The sequence below is a fragment of the Neolamprologus brichardi genome, chromosome 13 (genome assembly GCF_056152115.1).
Source record: "Neolamprologus brichardi isolate AB-2024 chromosome 13, ASM5615211v1, whole genome shotgun sequence".
Taxonomy (NCBI): Eukaryota; Metazoa; Chordata; class Actinopteri; order Cichliformes; family Cichlidae; genus Neolamprologus; species Neolamprologus brichardi.
The window spans coordinates 8,153,914-8,173,467 of record NC_142116.1 but is presented as its reverse complement, the minus strand read 5'-3'; the positions used below and the strand labels follow the sequence as shown (position 1 = coordinate 8,173,467).

The 19,554-nt window shown below is 36.9% G+C and overlaps 2 protein-coding genes across 2 annotated transcripts; both read left to right on the top strand.

Moving 5' to 3' along the window:
* Positions 1-1,962: 1,962 nt before the first annotated feature.
* Positions 1,963-10,439, top strand: LOC102776158 (myelin and lymphocyte protein-like). The gene is made up of 4 exons (XM_087850069.1): positions 1,963-2,113; positions 6,407-6,571; positions 8,118-8,279; positions 8,921-10,439. Exons 1-4 carry the CDS (start codon positions 2,027-2,029, stop codon positions 8,993-8,995), a joined length of 489 nt encoding a protein of 162 aa, XP_087706195.1. The 5' UTR covers positions 1,963-2,026; the 3' UTR covers positions 8,996-10,439.
* Positions 10,440-11,839: 1,400 nt separating this feature from the next.
* Positions 11,840-17,322, top strand: LOC102791567 (myelin and lymphocyte protein-like). Its single transcript, XM_006783565.3, has 4 exons — positions 11,840-12,038; positions 15,657-15,824; positions 15,921-16,046; positions 17,002-17,322. Exons 1-4 carry the CDS (start codon positions 11,946-11,948, stop codon positions 17,074-17,076), a joined length of 462 nt encoding a protein of 153 aa, XP_006783628.1. The 5' UTR covers positions 11,840-11,945; the 3' UTR covers positions 17,077-17,322.
* Positions 17,323-19,554: the final 2,232 nt, after the last annotated feature.

Below are 19,554 nucleotides of genomic sequence, written 5' to 3'. Positions count from 1 at the left end.
GCTTCCTGCAACACTCGAATGATATGCTGTTAGTCAGGTTATCTTAATTTGTGATTCTAAATAGTCCATAGGTGAGAATGCATATGTGAATGGTTGTCTGTCGCTTACCCCTGCGGCAGACTGGTGATCTGTTCAGGGTATACCCTGCCTTTTGCTCTATGGTAGCTGGGTTACGCTCCAGCCCACCTGCAACCCTGATCTGAATTATCACTAACACAGTGTATCAGAATTCTTTTAAAATTCTTCAGATATATTTAGGCTTCAGATTTTACAACTTAAAACGATTATTCACCGTTAATCAATGTATCTATGATAGGAAGTAAAATCCATGGTAACACCCATGTGATGCAGGTGTAGCAGTAATAATTTAAATTCATATGCTGTTTATGTTATTTATTTTGTGGCAACAAAACAGGTTTGGTGACTACAGACAGTGATTAAAAAAGGTGGAAGGGCGTGCCTCACACAAGATGTTTTGCATATGGTGAAGGGTTTTAGTCCCTCATCCTGGAAACCGTCACACTGTGTTTGACAGTTTGACTTGGAAATGAAAGCACAAAGAGACCTATTTGTTCTCAATATATTGTAACTTCACAGTTTGGGGTTGTCACTTGATTTAGTTGAAAGGATTCATATAAGTTTAGTGACTTTAAAGAGTTAAAGGTGATGAAATTCACCTGCTAGAACATCTAAGGCTTAACCTACAGCAACTATTACTTTGTTTTAGAAGGAAAAAAGAAATAGAGGAAGAGGAAGAAAAGTGCTGTACTCCAAAGTGCTGAAATGTTGCCAAGTGGAAACATATGACATAACAATTAATCAATTTAACTCCTGCCACTCCCAACTTCCCTGTTTCTCGCTGGTTGTTCTCATGTTTGTTCTCTTGTTTCATTTCAGACCTCTTTATCTATCTGCGCGTTTGATCCTTTAAGTCTCTACTCTTTCCTGTTCAGACTCATGTGCACCAAACAAAACTTCAGTCTATTCCTCACCCAGTCTTTTAGACCTAAACTTCTGCAGTTTCAGCAGACAGCTAATAAAAGACACTAGTTTAAGAGGAATGCACTTCAGTCAGATCCTACACAAACACATTAAGACACAAAGTCAAAAGCAAACATTAACTCAGATGTCAGTGACTATATGATTAACAGGCCATTCATATAAAATGGCATCAGAGCCTTAAAAAATCCTCAACTCACATGTAAATCGACTGTCATGTTTAATGTACTTGACAATGAGCTTCCAAGCATCATGCCCAAATACTATACCTCCACCTCCACCTATACTGTGTGGCGGTCAGAACAGCTTTTTCTTCTTAAGCAGTGAATTCTCTTGTTTGTATGTTTGGTGTTGTTGTGACACTGCAGAATAAATTTTGGAACCCATTTGATGGTTTGAGGCTGATCAGATGACGACTAGCTGGATAAGAGTTTATTTTAATATCACCTACAACAGTTAAAAATTTTATTAGAAGTATAAAGTGATTATAGATGGAAGCAGCAACCATGTCACCAACTGGCTTGGGAAGCCTCATCATTTGCATTTGGCTTCCACTGTGTGTGTGTGTTTTTTGTTTTTTTTTTAAATGAAGTGATCATATTTCAGTGGGAGCTGGAGTAAAGCCGGCATTACTCTAACGTTCAGCTGAAACTCCTTTTATATCCAGAATTAACAGTGCTTAGAATTGCTTCACTATCCCTTTTTGTGTGCATGTAAACAGGTTGATATTATTAATAGAGAACAAATACCACGGAAATGGAGGCTCACACATAAAAACTGCACAGAGAACCACACACATGCAAAGAGGGTCATAATATATCATCCTGTTGCACAAACAAAAAGAAACCCATCTGTCAAACTGGTAGTTTGAACAGTAGGAATGGATGGGGAGGTGGAGTAGAGGAAAAATAGAGGGAGGTGCAGGAGGGAAAACGAGACAGAAAGACAGTGTTTAAAGGCACCTTGAAACAGGTTACACATCTCATTCTCTAAGACACCCATACGTGTTTGCACACTGTTTTGGACTATGGCTTCCACCACCTCAGGTGATGCTCTGCCATCAGGCGGAAGGATCTTCACCAGCTTTCCTGACATATTCTTCATCCCCGAGTTTGTGAGTTTCTTGTTTTGTAATTTGTGTTGTTAGAAGGGATGTGTTACTTTTCCATGTTGAGTTTTACCCTCTTTTGTGGTTCAGACATGTCTTATTTTTGCACTGACAGCCTTTTCTTTTATTCTCTTTCATATGTTTGTTTAACACATTTTCCTTATTTCATTCCTTATTCAACCAGGCCAACATTATTTAAAGTAGCATCTTCTTCTCCTCATTTCTCTTTTGAGGCAAGTTTCCATTCTGATAAGATTTTTCTCGACTTGTTTTGCTGGTCAGCTGGAACCACTGTTAATTGGAGTTAATAAAAAGCAGCCTTTTTGGTGAAAATTATTTGTTTCCATAGCAACAGGAAAACACTAAATATAAAAAAAAACATTTTATTTGTCAGAAAACATCTTTGATGCAGTCTCTGCACTAATCAGCCATTAGTTCTACTTTTATATCCTCAAAATGAATAAAAAAGTATTTCTGCAATTTGCAAAATACTTATGTTGTCACTGGCATCCTCACTTTCACTTTCACCATGATTTTCCTCTATGATCACAATCATGGATGTAACAGGTGGTGATGGACTGGACTGTATTATATTGAAAAGTGAAAAGTGAAGATTATTAGGCTTTGATGTTTTTCAATCCAGAAAATAATTAGATGAAAAAAAATTGAGTATTAACTTTGAGCTGTTAATGAAGAAGGACTGATTTTTAAAAAATATATATCTCATAAACTTATCCTGAAAAGGGTTTGTGCAATATCTTTAAACCTGCATAACAGCTATTACTTTAAATGTGAGAGTGCAGGGATAGGTATTAGTACTTCTTATTTGTTTATAATGTCATATAGAGACATTTTGTTATCTAAAACATTCTCTGTATTGCTCAAACCACAAAGAAAAAACTTTGTATTCTGTGACATTTTAGAATTAAAGCAAACAAGTTGTTTTCCTGGAATTACTGTGTACTGTGAAGGACTGTGAGGAAAAAAAAAGGAAACGCTAGAGAACAAAAACACCTGCACAAGGCAAGCAATGGCAATAAAGTGAAGGAACAAATTGAAAAAGATGGTTGATGTTTTTAACATTTTTTAATTCAAATTGTCCTTAAACCTACAATTCACTAGCAGGGATCAGACTTCACTGGACAATGTTTATTGACAGAAAATGTTGGACAGAGTCAGCAAAGTTGCCGATTTGGTGAGGGCCTCAGGGCCCTCTGGGCAGAAAGCACTCTTGGTATCTACGTGAGACGTGAGAAATAAGACAAGAGCTGGGAGGGTGGGGCACAGAAATAAGAACAAACTGCAAGTAGGGCAGGAGGACATTTCACGATATATGAGTGAAAGGGGAGTGTGTGAGGTGTGGTCTCACTACTGAAATTCAAATGAATTGTGCCTCAAAGCCTCAAAGCTAACTTACCATCACACACAAACATATTCAACACTAGTTTTCAACTTGAAGCTTGGTTATTTCAAATAATCACTGAGACCATAAACTCAGACCGCATGGCCGTAGGATCCACGTCCAGCTGATTTAAAGGTATCCTCCACTCAAACGCTTTCACCACCCTCTGTCGGCATGGAAACAGCAGTTATATTCAGTCTAGACTGACAACAGTGGATTTCAGCTGTGATTCAGCCACGGCAACAAATTTGTCACAACAGATATAGGTGCTAAAAAATACTAGTATACCTAATTTAGGTTTAGCCAGCCACCCATTCAGGTGTGCATACTGTTGTGTGAAAAAAGCATTTTTCACACTTAAAGGCTTCAGATCATCAAACTAATTTTAATATTGGTCAAAGTTTTAAAATAATGATTTCATCTATTAAGGGACTAAATCTATCCAAACCTACCTCTGTGCGAACAAACAATTTTATCCCATTAAAGATGGAAAAAGGTTGATAAAAATATTGAGTCACAGATTAAGTCTTCACACTGACTTAAATGCTCCATTATAAACATTTTCCTGTTGTTTTCAATCAGAGTAAACAGTCAAGCTTTGACTGCGAGTACAGAAGCCCCACCCACCTGGTTTTTTTTCATATATTTTTGCATAAATTTGTATATTCACGGTGTGTTCCCTTTTACCTGGATTGGATGTAAAATGGATATGTTTTACCTGTGTGGTTTTAGATGAGATAAGTTGTGATAAGGCTTATGCAATATTTGTCCATATATTAAAACAATTTTTGTATGTAGAAGCACCTATTGTTTGCTACTCTCTGGTCTCCATTTCCTTCATGATTCACTGTCAGAAATTTTGCCAGAGAGTTTCGCTTTAAAGGTTTAAAGAAAAAAACAGGCAGTTGTTACTTCACAATTTGACAATTAAAAAATATTCTGACATTGTACAAATAAGATTCACAAGAAGTGATTAAACCAAAACTTCTTTGCATTTAAAAAAATGATATCATGAATGTTGTGTATTCTTTATTCATCTTTTTACTCTTTTTTGTGATGTGGATTGTTTAAACAACAATTGACAGTGACAGCTGAGAAGCATTCTAACATACCTCAAGTGGCCACCAAGACCAGAAAAGCACTACATAAATTGAAGTAAATGCAGTTATTTTTATTTATTTTACTTGGCGGAGACATGTCTCACTTTAAATATACCATTTGAGATGAATGAGCAGAGTAGAGCAATGTTTGTCTGTCACAGTGTTTAATCCAGGACATTGCATGTTCTTCATGGGCACTGACTAAAAAAAAAAAAACATAGATTAGGAATAGGCTGTCCATAATTTGAGCTCTCTTTGTTTGCACAGCTGACTGAACATGATTTTGTTGTTTTTTTATGGGAAGGATTATTATTTTAGTTCTTATTATTTTTATTACGTTATACCTAACTAACCTAACTAGACTTGAGTCCAGCTAAATTTATAAAAATGATTGCTAGACAAATCGATTCAGGAGACTCGAGCAGTTCTGAATAGAAACAGACCTGTTTCAGGTTCCTTTAAGTAGCGTTTCAACTGAAAAATCAGAAGATTAAATAAGTGATGGAGAATGTTCATTTTAGATCTTCACCTAAAATAAATTGACTAAATTTCTTTTGGGTATATACTATTAATAAAATAATAAAAATTATTACAGATATCCTCCCAAAATACTCATCTGAGAGAAAGTATAAAACTGAAAAAGGCTTTTGTTTTATCTCCCAGAAGATATGATATACTACTGAGCTACTGAGAAGCAGAAGGGCTTTTTTGTTTTTGGCACTTGTGTAAAATGTCCTCACTGGAACACCAAGATGCCAGTTTCGACTGAATGAGCCTCAGCTGCTGTTTTCTCTTGCTCAGCTCCTGCGCACCTGATACTTGAAGGTCCGAAGCTGATTGGCTTGAAGAGTGTCTGGATGAAGCCTTCAATATAAAGCAGTGGTTCTTAACCTTTTTGGAGGTACCGAACCCCACCAGTTTCATATGCGCAATCGCTGAACCCCTTTAGTGAAAAATAAAATAAGATTTTTTTCAAATTCAAGACATGCATATGTTTTTTACTGGTGCACAAAATGGGCCGTGCGTGCATACATGCACGGCGGAGGCTCTGCCGAACCCCTGAGACCGACTCACCGAACCCCTAGGGTTCGATCGAACCCAGGTTAAGAACCACTGATATAAAGACAAGATAAAAACAGATCTTTTTCATAGCAGACCTGTTCACCTGTTTTAGTGTGAAAGCACAAGTTTATTCTTAGAGTGTGTCTCAGAAAGCCTTTAGGACCTTGAAACCGAATGTGCTAAATAAAATGTAGAAATGTTATTATTTACACCTGAGCTTTCCTACATTGGCGTCCCTCTGTGAAGATGGCCTAACATGAAACAGTCAAAAATTTCTGTTGCTTGTTTAAAAAACGACAATGAATAAAAATATTTTTCCTGCGCACACTATCTGTGACCTATGGTAAAGCATTTTAATGTGCCTCTTATCAAGGAACAAATGGTGGAAGGTTCATGCTCCATCTAAATACCAAAGACTCTTTCAAGCATAATGTTTGCCAAAGGAGGAGATATAAAGGCTGAGGCAATACACCCAAGAGTGACAACATGGCCATTATGTGTGTGTTTGTGCAACCAAGCCTTAGTTTAAAGGGCACTGTACCAATTTTCATGAAGCTCTGAATAACCTTTCAGAGGGCTGGAAAATAGCTTAAAGCTTACGCTCAACACTATAAATTTCTAATAAAAAACTTTACAAAGTTGGTGTGTAGAATTCCCTCTCTGTGGAAATCAAGCCACTGCATTGCAATGTCATCAATCATTGTCTCTTTTCCCCTCCTCTGTGTGACCCTGCAGGTGTTTGGTGGTTTGGTGTGGATCCTGGTGGCATCGGCTAAAGTTGAACCGGCTAACCCTCTGGGCTGGGTGATGTTTGTGTCTATCTTCTGCTTCATAATGACGACACTCTGGTTCTTCATCTTCCTCTGTGGAGGCAATCAGAGCAGCATCTGGCCAGCACTGGTTAGACACTCCCACTGACTGCTTAATAGCCTAATTAGATAAATAGTTAATAATGGATCGATGAAGTAAACCTTCTTTAAATTCCGAATCATCTTGTGCTCAGCAGGTCTTACAGTTATGTAAATCAAACCACAGATGAGGAACAATGCTTGACATATTAAAAAGTTATTTTTTTTATTTAACAGAACTTAAGCGAAAATGCAGAGGCAATGTATGCTCCTCTAAAGCAATGCTTTTATAGGAATTAAGAGAGCAAGTAGTAATGAAAATTCATTGATTGATTGATCATCAGCAAGTGTGGCCACCTCTGGAAAAAGAGACATTTTGGAAGTGTACTGGTCCGGAGCATTGTTATGTGTTAGCGGGATATGAAGTGTTTGGTAAAAACCAAACACAACATTAACAAACACTTTTTGTGTGGTGAAAGGATGATGATTTGGGATTATTTCACAGCCACAGAAGCTGGGTATCCTGCAGTCATTGAGCCAACTGTGAATTTCTCTGTATACCAGTATTCTAGAGTCAAATGTTAGGCCATCTGCCCTAGGGCTTGGCTGAAAACGAGTCACATAACAGGACAATGATCCCAAACACATTAGCAAATCTACAAAAAAATCCAAGAGTTGGAATCACCAGTTAAAGTTCAGACCTTAATCTGACTGAAATGTGTTGGACTTTAGACAAAGGAATGCATACCAGTCTCAATGAATGCCCACTGTTCTTTACAATTAGCTGTTGTAAAAGAACAGTGGGACGAAATTCCGCCACAATGATACGAAAGACTGATAAAGTCATACAGAAAATGATGACTTCAAGTTACTGGGGCTAAAATTAAGCTTAGTTTTTGATAAATAAATATGTTGTTGTTCATCTGAGATTATATTTAAATTATTTTAGAACCTGCTCAGGACCAGATTTCTTTTATGTCTTGTTACATAAAAACGTAGACATAATAAATAAATAATAAAAGGTGTAATTCCATTTCTCATGTGACAGTAGTGTAGACATTGAGAAATGTGCACCAATATATTAGACATCAAACACTGAAAAAATACCACAACAAAAAGAAGAAAATTTAATTTATTACTAAAGTAAAATCGGTACTTGCCTTTGAGAATTTGAACTGTCTTTACTCAGTGTAAACAATAAACAGTCTTAGTTAACCTTTGGTGTTTGTTGTTGCCACTAAGGAAAAATGGACACTGTTGTTGAATGTTGCTATTAAAAATGCAGCGATAAGCAGAAAACCTGACAATTAAGGACATTTTTTAGGGCCTATCTTAAAGAAGGGTCATTACCTGGCAATATTCTTAAAAATGAGGCAGCACAGGGTGGCAATTGGGGTTTTGGGGGATACTTTCCCACAAGTTTTACACAGTCCATCAACCTGTCCCCACTTTGTTTGAAAATTTTCCCTTTTGCTCCCCCTCCCTCTTTCTGAGAGGGCGAAGGCCCTATAGTATCTTCTCCATTTATTATTATTCATTTTTTTTTCCTTTCCTTCCATTTCCTTCTTCTTATTTTTTCTGTATATTTCAATTTGCAGGATGCAGGCTATCATTTTGTGGCGGTGGTTTTCTTCCTCAGTGCATCAGTGGATCTGGCCTATGTTACCTATGAGATTGGACAACAAGTTAAAATTGGACAAGTTCTAGGATTTCTACCAGCTGAACTGCTCAAAATATACCGACTGTACATTTCTGCAGTGGTACGTAAAACACATAAATTTATTGTTCCAAACATTAAGGGAACTGTCAGATCTTGAAGAATGAGATATCCAAATTAAAAGTATGTACTGACATATTTTTAATTTGGATTAAAAATATGTCAGTACTACAATGACTGCTGTTCCCTAATTTGTTTATTTATTTATGATTTTTTGAGCAGCATATGAAATAAGATAAGTTCTTATATAATAAATGAACTGCTTGAAGGTAATATTATATCATTATTTACTAAAACAAGTGGAAATAACGAATCTTGTACTTGTATTTCTGACAAATTCACTTAATTCCGGACAATTTTAGCACAACATACTGAAATTATCCAACTCTTTTGGTAATTTTTAAAGTAGTTGTAAAAGAACAAAGCTTTAAAATGTTTTAACAATGTAATTTGTTGAGCAGTACAAATGTAGATGTGTAAACATTTCTCTTATGTCAAGGAATTGAAAATGTAATTATGGAAGATACTGAAAATATGCAAGTAAAGTATATGTGTCTCAAATTGTAATTGCTAAAACAAGGAAAGTTATCAAATCAAAGTTATAAGTTAAGTTAAAATCTCTAAAGTCTTGTACCTCAAAGTGACCATCTCCATCATCCATCTGTGTTTCTGTCTGTTTTTTAGGTGATGTCCTATGTGGCCACTCTTCTCTACTTCCTCCATGCCATATTCTCTGCCATTCGATGGAAGAGGTCCTAAAACAAGTCACCAACTCAAGAGAAAAACAACAACAACAACAACAACAACAACAAAAAGAATAATCACATAGCTTTCACAAATACATTGAGAGGAAAATTATTTTTTATGCATTTATTTTGAATCAATATGCCCAAACATCAAATTCATGAAAAAGTGGAAAACACACTCAAACAAAAATTACATTATCACATTAGCCTACCTCACAATTTTCAATGTTGTTTTTTAGAATCCATCCATGAGAAGTGAGAATTACAAGTTGTCAGAATTAAATGTTGTTTAAAGAAGATGGATGAGTGTAAATAACTAATGAAATTACTAATCTAAACAGAAGCAGGAATGATATTATCATAACTTTTGATTTATTTTCACTGTAACTTTCAATAGTATACAATTTAAAAGCTCAGCTCACAAATTTTATTGCACACTCACACACAAAAAAACACAAATGCATTTTTTAAAACTCATGATCTGTCCTAATTTTCTTTAAATATATTTCTGAGACATTTCAAGAAAAAAAAAAAGATGTTTCCTTCAGTTTCTGTAAGTAAACCACGTCAATGATGCTGGCTTAAAGACAAATCTTTCTGCATCTACCATACTAGTAACACACTAGTAACATGACCTAATATGATAGCTGAAATTTCAATATTTGCTATATATCTGTTTTGCCTGAATTAGATAGTGGAGAGAAGAAGGGACAAAAGGGAAAGACATACAGCCTTAGGCTAGAGTTTAACAGAATTGCATCTAACCTTGTGGCATACAGTCACCTGTTCATTGTGTGAGCTAAACCAGCACCACAGCGTTTAAATATTTCCAACATTTGTCACACGACTTACTTCTACAGCTTAACACAGTTAGACTTTTAGTTTGTTCTCACAAAAAACATTTATAAAACTGAAGCAGGAAAAGCGGGAGGATTGTGACTTTAGTTCCTACAGAAGACAAGGCCAACGATAAATGGAATGGGCCCTATATTTCATCTGTTGCAACTTGATGGGCCGAGCTAAAATAATGATCACTTTGATGGTGATCTACCCATTTATTCAGCTAAAGTGAGAGCCGCTACAAGGGTATGATTGGACTGACACTAGAGGCATTGTCAGATGCATGTGTTGTTGTCTATAGTTCCGCAGTGACTGTGTTTACAATGTTAAATTGTCTTGGATTAGCAACACTTGAGTTTTATTTATATAGATATATTAATTTGTTTCATTGTTTCTTTGCTCTCGTCTTATTTCTTTCAATCATAGAGTGATGTAGCAGCTACCTGCAGTGTAGCGTTGCAGTGTAACCACTATTAGAGCTTCATTTCTGTAAAGGAGATAACGCTTCCTGTTGACAGCCTTTTAATTTTAATTTGAAATTTGATGATGTAAATGTCTAGATGATTCACTTCACACTTTTGTCTTGGAATCTCCATTGTGAAATAAAAGAATTGGACATTGGAATATTATGTGTTTTGTTTGTTGAGGGTGTCAACATTAGCAAAGACTCACAGCATATCATGCAATGAGTCAGACTGATTAAACTACAGGGGTGGTGAAGATTGTCCAATCAAATGGTGTAAAATACAGATTTAATGCAGATGTAAATGTTCTAAGAAAATTTATACCAGTTGTACCCTTTATAAAATATAACAAGGAGTCAGTGAACCATCCCATTGGTTTATTGTTCTCCCTTTATCACTCACCTACATAATAAAATAGAGTAAGGTGAGTGGTTTTAGTAATACGCAGCATCAGGAAATATGCTTTTGAAGTTAGCAGTAAACTGATGCCTGATAAAGAGACTGGATGTTGTAATTTAACTAACACTGTAATCCAACATTACATTTTGCTCTATTTAAAAATGGTCCCTTGTGTGGGACTGCTATAATGTTATTGGCCACTTTGTTAGGTACACCTGTTCAACTGTGGGTGAACATAAATAACCAATCAATCTGTCACATGGCAGCATCTCAGTGCATTGAGGATCGTATCTATAGGCAACGACCTGCTGAAGTTCACACTGAGCATCAGAAATGGGGACAAAAGTTTATTTAACTGAATTTGAGGGCTGTTGGCGCCAGATGGCTTGGTCTGAGTATCTCAGAAACTGCTGATCTGTTGGGATCTTCCAGAGGTCAGAGAAGAACAACCAGACTGCTTTGAGTTGATGTAACAGAAACTCATTTCCTAGAAAAATATCCAATGTTAGCAGTTAAATGCTCCACCACCAGCTAGTTGCAAACAAAGTTTTGTGTTTGCCTACTGTTGTTCGAAACTGATACCAGGGGAGGTAATGAGGTAGAACACTAACACTTTGAGCTCATAAGCCAAAACAGCAACTAGAAACATGGTGCTATAAATGCTACAGGGAGATGCAAGGCCTGTCAGCCCTCACACTGGACATGCTCATTTGATCCATTGTTGAAATTAATTATTGATTAGTGCAGCTCAAAATGAAGCCTTGTGTCTGTGAGATCAAAGTAGACTGTCTTAACCCACAATCATTAGAATCTATATTTTGAAACGAAACCTGTTAGTCTCTGTGTGCAATACAAATAGAGGCTTGAGGCATTTATCTAACACAAAGAAAGGGTTTATAGGTTAGTGGGAACTGAAAAGTCAGTGAAGTGTGTCTTTACTCAATAGCAACAGCAAAGATATTAAATCAGCAGACTCAACTTAGCCTGCGGCCACAAGATCTCTCATCTAGTTTTTTGAAAGCCCCGTCACAAGTCACCAGTTCACATTAAATTCCAGGCAGCGTTCAGTGCTGTAAGGTGAAGGGTGTGTCTGGTTTGCTGTTGTGGGAAGGGATCTCTCCCCCACAATAGCAGAACGGGTTTGACTGCTCACCTGACTTTCTTAAAAGGGTCATTTACACCTGCTGCCGCACCGTTAGTCCAGAGGAAAGAGCAAGGTGCTCACTGTTAAATCAGCACTGGGAGAAGGAAGAGGCAGAGATGGCTGCAACAACTGCTCAGCCCATGGGGAGCCTGCCCAGTGGACTGGGAATATGCACCACAGCACCGGATATATTTTACATACCTGAACTGGTAAGTGGGCAATGACAGACAACAATGACTGATCTTCAGGTCATTAAGTATTCTCTTCAGGATGCAGTTACAATTTTATAGTTCTCATTTTAAAGTATTTTAAATACGACAAATATTTTATTAAGGTGTGCCATGGCAACAAGTTCATATATATATGAGTTAAATAAGCCTTCGGCTCATATAAATACTTCATATGATGCCTAAAATTGATGCCTAAACTATTTTTTACAGGATAAACGACAATTGGTAACAGTGCTATGTATTGGGTGTGAGTTTAAGGATGAACAAAACTCAAACTTCCTTTCACCAAAATACAAATTCTGATTTTATGACTTAAATTAGCTGCTAGTATTTCTGATAATTTAGTGGTCCTATATCTCAGTGGGCCTATATCTCCATATAGTAGCCACATTGTTTCAGGATAAAAGTGCACGATTTGGAGACAGAGAGTCAGTGGAGATAATTCTTCATGTGGGAGGAGCATCATCTCTCTTCACATCTCACATTTCACTTATATTGTGTCTCTGTTAATAAGAAAGAATGCAGCTGGCTCTTCTTCACCCTGACTGATTACAAAGGACACTCGTATAACAACTGAAAAAAACAAAACTCCACAGATAAAAATGTTTTATTCTCACAACCAATACCCTTTTTTTAGTTTGTTTATTTTGGCTCCCCTCAGCCAGTCATGTTGTTATATTGTGCGAGAACAGTAAAAAACATTTACATTTTCATATCTTAAAGACTGATGAGTTTCGAACGTTGCCACAAAATGTGAATGCAGTAAGAAGTCCTTTATGAACTGTTTCAATTCACCAATGACTAAACTGCACTGGAAAAACTTGCTGTATTAACAAGTTATTTTACCTGTTCCAAAATGTACAGTTCATTTAACAATTAATGAACTAATTAGCCAATTGTTTGGTTGGAATGTAATGGATTTAAGCACAGATATGGTCAAGATGACCCGCTGAAATTTAAATTGAGTGTCAGTATGGGGAGAGGTGATTTAAGTGACTTTGAGTGCGGTATGGTTGTTGGTACCAGATGGGCTCCTATGGGTATTTCATAAATTGCTAATCTGCTGCTATTTCCCCACAAAACAATGTCTAGGGTTTATAGAGAATGGCCAGAGAACTCTTTCATGCTGAAGCAACAGTAAGTCAAATAGCCGTTTTTTCCAGCCATCTCTAAATGCCTAACCTTGAAGTAAAGTACGGGTGACAAGCAGCAGAGTACCATACTTGGTGGGAACCCAGGCTAGGATCACCAAATTTGGACAATAGAAGACGGCAAAAGTGCTGTGTGTCCTCAGGAGCCTTGAATTTACTGTAAGCTTTGAATCTGGCCTAAACATGGCTACATTCTGCATTGTTTTAACAGTTCAGGTTCCTGGTGGTGTAAAAGTCTGGATGATAGTTTCTTAGCACATGTAGTACCAATTCAGAATTGTTAAAATACCACATCCTACCTGAATTTTGTTGCTAACCATGTCCATACATTTATGGATACCTCTGTTTATTGTGACCTACTGGCACAATGAACAGAGAGACTACACTCATAACATTTGCCTCCCCTTTTTAAGCTGTCAGTGAAATGTCCTTGTGTTGCATGACTGGCAACTTGTTGATTTACTACACTTGCAATATGTTACATGTTTAACTCTTTTTCACATCTTTTTCAGTGAAAAAGACTAAAAACATTGTTCATTGGACTCTGTATTGAATGTAGAGAGTGTACTGCTGTTTGCACTGTTTTTAAGCTTTGTGATGTATGATTCAGAATGGGCTGATGGTATTCAAAATACAGTGACAGCGCCTTTATCAACATTTTTTTTAACTGAGTTAAATGTACACTTGATGGAGAAAAACGCTACAAAAAAACTCAAAAAAATTACAGAGAGATTAGAGATTAGAAAAAAACTGCGTTAACGCTTGGGTAAGTTGAAACTCCTCCACCCACACATATGTAAACAGAAATATTTGTATAATCAACATATGACTTCCTTTGCAGCTGATTTGCTTTTCGTTGAAAGTACTTTGACAAACTTTGAACGCCACTATTTTATATTCGATGAGTCAGATGAATATTTTTGATATTTATATTCATGCACTGTTGCCTGTTCTTATTTCCTGGTTATGATATTAGCATTTAAAAGACAGCTCTTGACTTATGAAGGAACTTTAATTAAGTTTAGACTAAAGGTAAATAAAAACAATCATATTTGAACGTTAAGCTTAGCTAATGATGGCAAGCTTGACTGATAAGGTGAACGCAATGTACAGAAACAGTAGAGACAGAGATTAGTGTTTGAATGGGCTGTTGAAAATCAACATTACCATCAATGTTTATTAAGTGTGGTAAAATAAACCCTTAAGTGTGTATTTCAGATATTTTTTTCCACTAGTCTTAAATGAGCCCAAAATTGAAAAATTGATCCTTGTATGAAAAAACTTTTCTTTTGAGGTGTTTTGTCTGAATAGAGGAACAAACATTTTCCCAGTAAGGCGTGAACTCCTAACCTTAGCAATGCTCTGAAGTACACTAAAGTTGAAGCTAATTTGGTGATTGCTTTATTTATGATGTTGTAATATCAGAAAGCTTCCACCAACTGCTGGCTAAGTCTGTTTTATCAAAAATCACACTGAAAAAAGCAGCAATTTTAGATTTCCCCTGGATTTCAATTGTTGACATCATTGTTCTGTGATGTCCCAGTTGTGGCTTTTGTGGCTTTTGTGGGTTTTAATGAACACGTGGAATGTTCTTTTAAGGTTTCAGATTGCAATCTGAAATAACTGCAAGTTATGAGTTAGCTTGACTATAAATTCCACATCAGTCAAGCTCCAGTAGCACAATCGGTCAGCGTGTGGTACTTAAAAGTCAGTACACTGCAGAGCAATGCCAACATTGTGAGTTAATAAATGACATCACTGAAGCTATTGAGCACTATGGCCCTTTTTCATAGTCAGATAATTTACAGAAATCCTTAAATGATGGATGTAATTTCTCTTTCTATGGCAAGTTTGGCTTAAAGGAACAATCCATATTGCACAGTAAGTGCAGGATAAAGCTCTTTTAGAGTAACAATGTTATATTTCAAATCCCACACGACCACCTGTTTTAAAGTCTTTAATTACTGGTTGCTTTTTATGCAAGATTAACTTATTTTAAGCATGTCATGTGTTTTGCATTATGCACTTAGGTCATATTTATGGTTATTAGTTTAAAATAAAATTGAAGTGGCTTTTACAGAGCCTCCTTATAATTTACCATGTAATGTTTAATAAATTAGCAAATGAATTAATTTAGTTGTTTTTAATTCAATTCAAGTTAATGTTAGATGTGTTTTTTTGGGGTTTTTTGTTACATATTTTATCTTTTTTAGAAAGCTCACATTTTGCTACCATTGCTACTGTTTCTAGTCTTCTTGCTTACCTAAGCCCAGCTGAGCTAAGCTTAGGTAAACTAAGGTTAAATGTGCTGGCTGTAGATTCCTATTCACTGAATATGTCCAACTCTAAACCAGTAAAAGAATATGATGGATTCCCATTAGTTCTCATAAATGTTATAATTCAATGTGCCATCTCCATTCACGCTCTCTCTTCTTCATCTCTGCAGGTATTTGGTGGTTTGGTTTGGATTCTAGTTGCATCGACACACGTGGACCCACCGAACCCTCTGGGGTGGGTGATGTTCGTCTCTGTTTTCTGCTTCGTCATGACCTTCCTCTGGATGATCATCTTCGCTGCCGGAGGTCATAAAAACAGTTCTCACTGGGCTGCTGCTGTAAGAGAGACGCTTTAGTCAGACAGCCAATAAAATTTAGAAAAATTAATGGGTTATGACCTTGTTGTAAATATGTTTTAATCTCTGTTTGTGAAGGATTTTGCTTACCATGGCCTGGCAGCGCTCTTTTTTTTAAGTGCAGGGGTGGATTTGGCTATCATCACCCTCGAGAAAAAAGATGGCGGTGACCTTAAAATCTACCGGACTTACATTTCTGCTGTGGTAAGTACAATAACTCAATACAATAGAGCTGTCCAAAATATTTGTTCAGATTTGTTTTCATTTAATATATTTAATTAATCAACTTATTCAAAATTATTTTGACTTCTTTTGAATACTCAGGAAATATACCTATACAATTCCTCCAGCATGGCACATCAATACATGCCATAATCAGAGGTTTACTGTCTTCCAGCAAAGTCTGGGAGACAGTCAAAGAGCATGGAGGAAATTCCAGGAGACAGGCAATTATCCTGGAAGAGCTGGACAGGGCTGTAGAAGGCCCCCAAACCATCAGCAGGACTGGCATTTGTGCTCCTTTGTGCAAAGAGGAACGAGCACTACCAGAGCCCTAAAAAACAACCTCCAGCATGTCACCGGTGTGACTATCTCTTACCAAATAATCAGAAACAGACTTTACAACACCGTGTCCACCCAGCACCGTGGAACCCGAGTGCCAATTGCCATAGAACACTAGAACTGGCAGGTTCACCGCTGGTGCACTGTGCTTGTCACAGATGAAAAAAGGCTGATCTTGAGCAAATGCGTCTGCACGTGGGGGCCACACAAAATACAAAGTTCCATTTTGAGTTGTTGCAGTGACATTTCAGTAAAATGGACCAGGCTGCTGCTCATTCCCAAAACCAGTGAGTCTGCTCAATTCAAACAGGACATGCAGAACAACATTAATCAGTGACCTAGTTGGTATGGGTGGAACCAAGGGTACTTACGAACACACACTGATTATTAGCTTAAAGAGGTGGAAACTTCATGTGAATTTCCTTTCACTTATTATGCTAAGCTAAGCTAACTGGCGTTTATACCTAGAATTCCATGTAATTCTTGGCAATAAAGCAAATATGGATTTCCCAAAATTGGATTAAAAAGCAAACTTAAACAGCAATAATAATGCAAAGGCTTTAAGTATGTTCTTTGGTTGTGTTTGTTTGTGTTTTAGGTGTTCGCCTTCGTGGCCACACTCCTGTACTTCATCCATGCCATTCTCTCAGCCATCCGATGGAAATATTTCTGAAGAGTGAACAGCAGAGCTGCAAGAAAGTAGTACACTCCATCTGCTGTGCACATCTATGTCCCTGACTGTCTACGTGTGTCTTTGTCTGTTGGATAATGCATTTAAGTCACATTAGATTGGTCAGAATTGGTCTTCACTGTATGTGAGAGCATGACTTTCTTGCTTTGCAACATTATCAAAATACCAAATACTTTAACATACAAAAGCTCACACAGCACATACCTGAGATCACAGTGAAAAACTGCATCCCATTCCTTTTCGCCCCATAACACAGTATATTGTGAAATTGGTTACAACTTTGTAAAGGAGAACTATAGATTTTAAAGCAGAGAAAAGACGTAAACAAATCAAAACTTATATTCTATAAACACAATTTACAATTCAAAGAGTAAATGATCAACTAGACAAAAGTCATATTCTTTTAACCTCAAACCTCAGAATAATGTTGTCGAGCCAGTGATTACATCTTCACAAAAAGAATGGGTCATTTTTTTCAACAGTTTAGAGAATATGGTGTCAATGCTGTTATTGTAGAATAAAATTCATCACAAACATACAAAGCTAGTAGCATTAAATACATTAAATGCATACTTATATTTTATGTTTCTCCCTTTGTATTATCTGTGTTGAAATATTAATAATATAACTGGATTTATTAAAGAAATCAAATACATGCATGTCATTAAAAAAATTAAAAAGCAAAGAGTAAAAGACAAAATAAGAGGAACAGAGTTAATGTTGCTGGATTAAATTTTTATAGTTTTGTATTCTGAAGATTATTAAAATAAGAAAATGAACTATACTCGTCTGTATTCTTTCGTTATGTGCTCCATTTTCTCTATAAAACATCAAAAGAATCTTTGAGTTACTTGTGAGAGGCATTTGCACTCATTGGAGTTTGGTTTAATTGCTGTTATCCTTATTCTTCTTCAGAGCTGATGTTCGGTACCAACATCAAACATAATTTGATGCTTTGAATACCAGTTTTCCTTTTATTGCAAAACCATGCACATTAAAATTAAAAGAAGAATAAAAGATTTCACAGTGTTTAAAATACTCTAGTCATGGGGGGTCAAAAGAAATGAAATATCAAATGACTACTTGTCTTCACATAAAACAACAAGTGAGTTATATAAAAGTTTAAATTTGCATTTAGGCATCATGAATGTATCGTCATTGAATCCGGAGGTAAGGATGTCTTGACTTGATGAGCATGAGCTGCACACAAGTGCCAATGGTGCAATTAGTCAGCATGCAGTACGTATAAGACAGTAGATTGTAGAGCAATGTCGAGGATGGGAATTCAAACCTCAACTGCGGCGCCCCACCTGCTCTCTTGAGGGTTGCTTTCTCTGAGACTGTTTTCGGTCCAGGTACTGATAAGAACGACCTTTTCTACATTACCAGTATAAACCCTCTGGATGTGTGCACCCCCACCCACGGTGGTGGAATCAGGCAATGTGTTGTATTTCTAAGACAGTACACTGCAGATCAATGTTGAGGTTGTGAGTTTAAGCCTCATCTGGAGCAGATGTCCTCAGTTCATCTTGAAACACCAGGGCAGAGACCTTTCAAGGCTGAGTTATATAAAAGATTAAACTTGCACTTAGGCATCACCACTGTTAAAGAAGGAATACTGAGACGGCACTGCTTTCATTTTTTTGCAATCTTGGTTTTAAAAAACATATATGACAAGGGAGGGCAAATTGCATTGGCTTTTCCAATGTTTATTTATTTTTTATTTTTTGGTTTAGGGTTTAAAAAGTGAAGCCAGTGACATTATCAGTGTAAAACCTTTGGTTTTTGCTGTTGTCATCTTGGTTGCAAGAAAAATGAAACGAAACAAAAAAACCTGATCTTACAATGATGGGCGCTCATGCATGGGCATTTTTGTTGTTGTTGTTGGAAACTGTCTCTAATAGCCAGTGTTGAATCCTCTGGTAAGAATGTCTTGACATAACTGGCACACCAAACACAAAAGCTCCAGTGGCGCAATTGGTCACCGTGCGTTACTTATAAGACAGTACACTGTAGAGCAATGCCGACGTTGTGAGTTCAAGCCAGGTATCGATAAGAACAACAGGCATCACTAGTGTTAAAGAAAGACTCGGTGAGAGCTTCGCTTTGAACTGTTGTCATCTTGGTTGCATTCCCCCACCCCCTGGACTGGGTGACTCAGCATTGAGTTGTAAGAAGACGTCAGAATCTAGACTTGACTAAAATGTCAAACACAAAAGCTCCAGTGGCGCAATCGGTCAGCGCGCGGTACTTATAAGACAGTACACTGTAGAGCAATGCCGACGTTGTGAGTTCAAGCCAGGTATCGATAAGAACAACAGGCATCACTAGTGTTAAAGAAAGACTCGGTGAGAGCTTCGCTTTGAACTGTTGTCATCTTGGTTGCATTCCCCCACCCCCTGGACTGGGTGACTCAGCATTGAGTTGTAAGAAGACGTCAGAATCTAGACTTGACTAAAA

Coding starts and splice junctions, on each gene's coding strand:
- LOC102776158 (XM_087850069.1), top strand. CDS start 2,027: ATGGCTTCCACCACCTCAGGTGATGCTCTGCCATCAGGCGGAAGGATC. Junction 2,114..6,406: donor TATTCTTCATCCCCGAGTTT/GTGAGTTTCTTG, acceptor GTGACCCTGCAG/GTGTTTGGTGGTTTGGTGTG. Junction 8,280..8,920: donor GACTGTACATTTCTGCAGTG/GTACGTAAAACA, acceptor TCTGTTTTTTAG/GTGATGTCCTATGTGGCCAC.
- LOC102791567 (XM_006783565.3), top strand. CDS start 11,946: ATGGCTGCAACAACTGCTCAGCCCATGGGGAGCCTGCCCAGTGGACTG. Junction 12,039..15,656: donor TATTTTACATACCTGAACTG/GTAAGTGGGCAA, acceptor TCATCTCTGCAG/GTATTTGGTGGTTTGGTTTG. Junction 16,047..17,001: donor GGACTTACATTTCTGCTGTG/GTAAGTACAATA, acceptor TTTGTGTTTTAG/GTGTTCGCCTTCGTGGCCAC.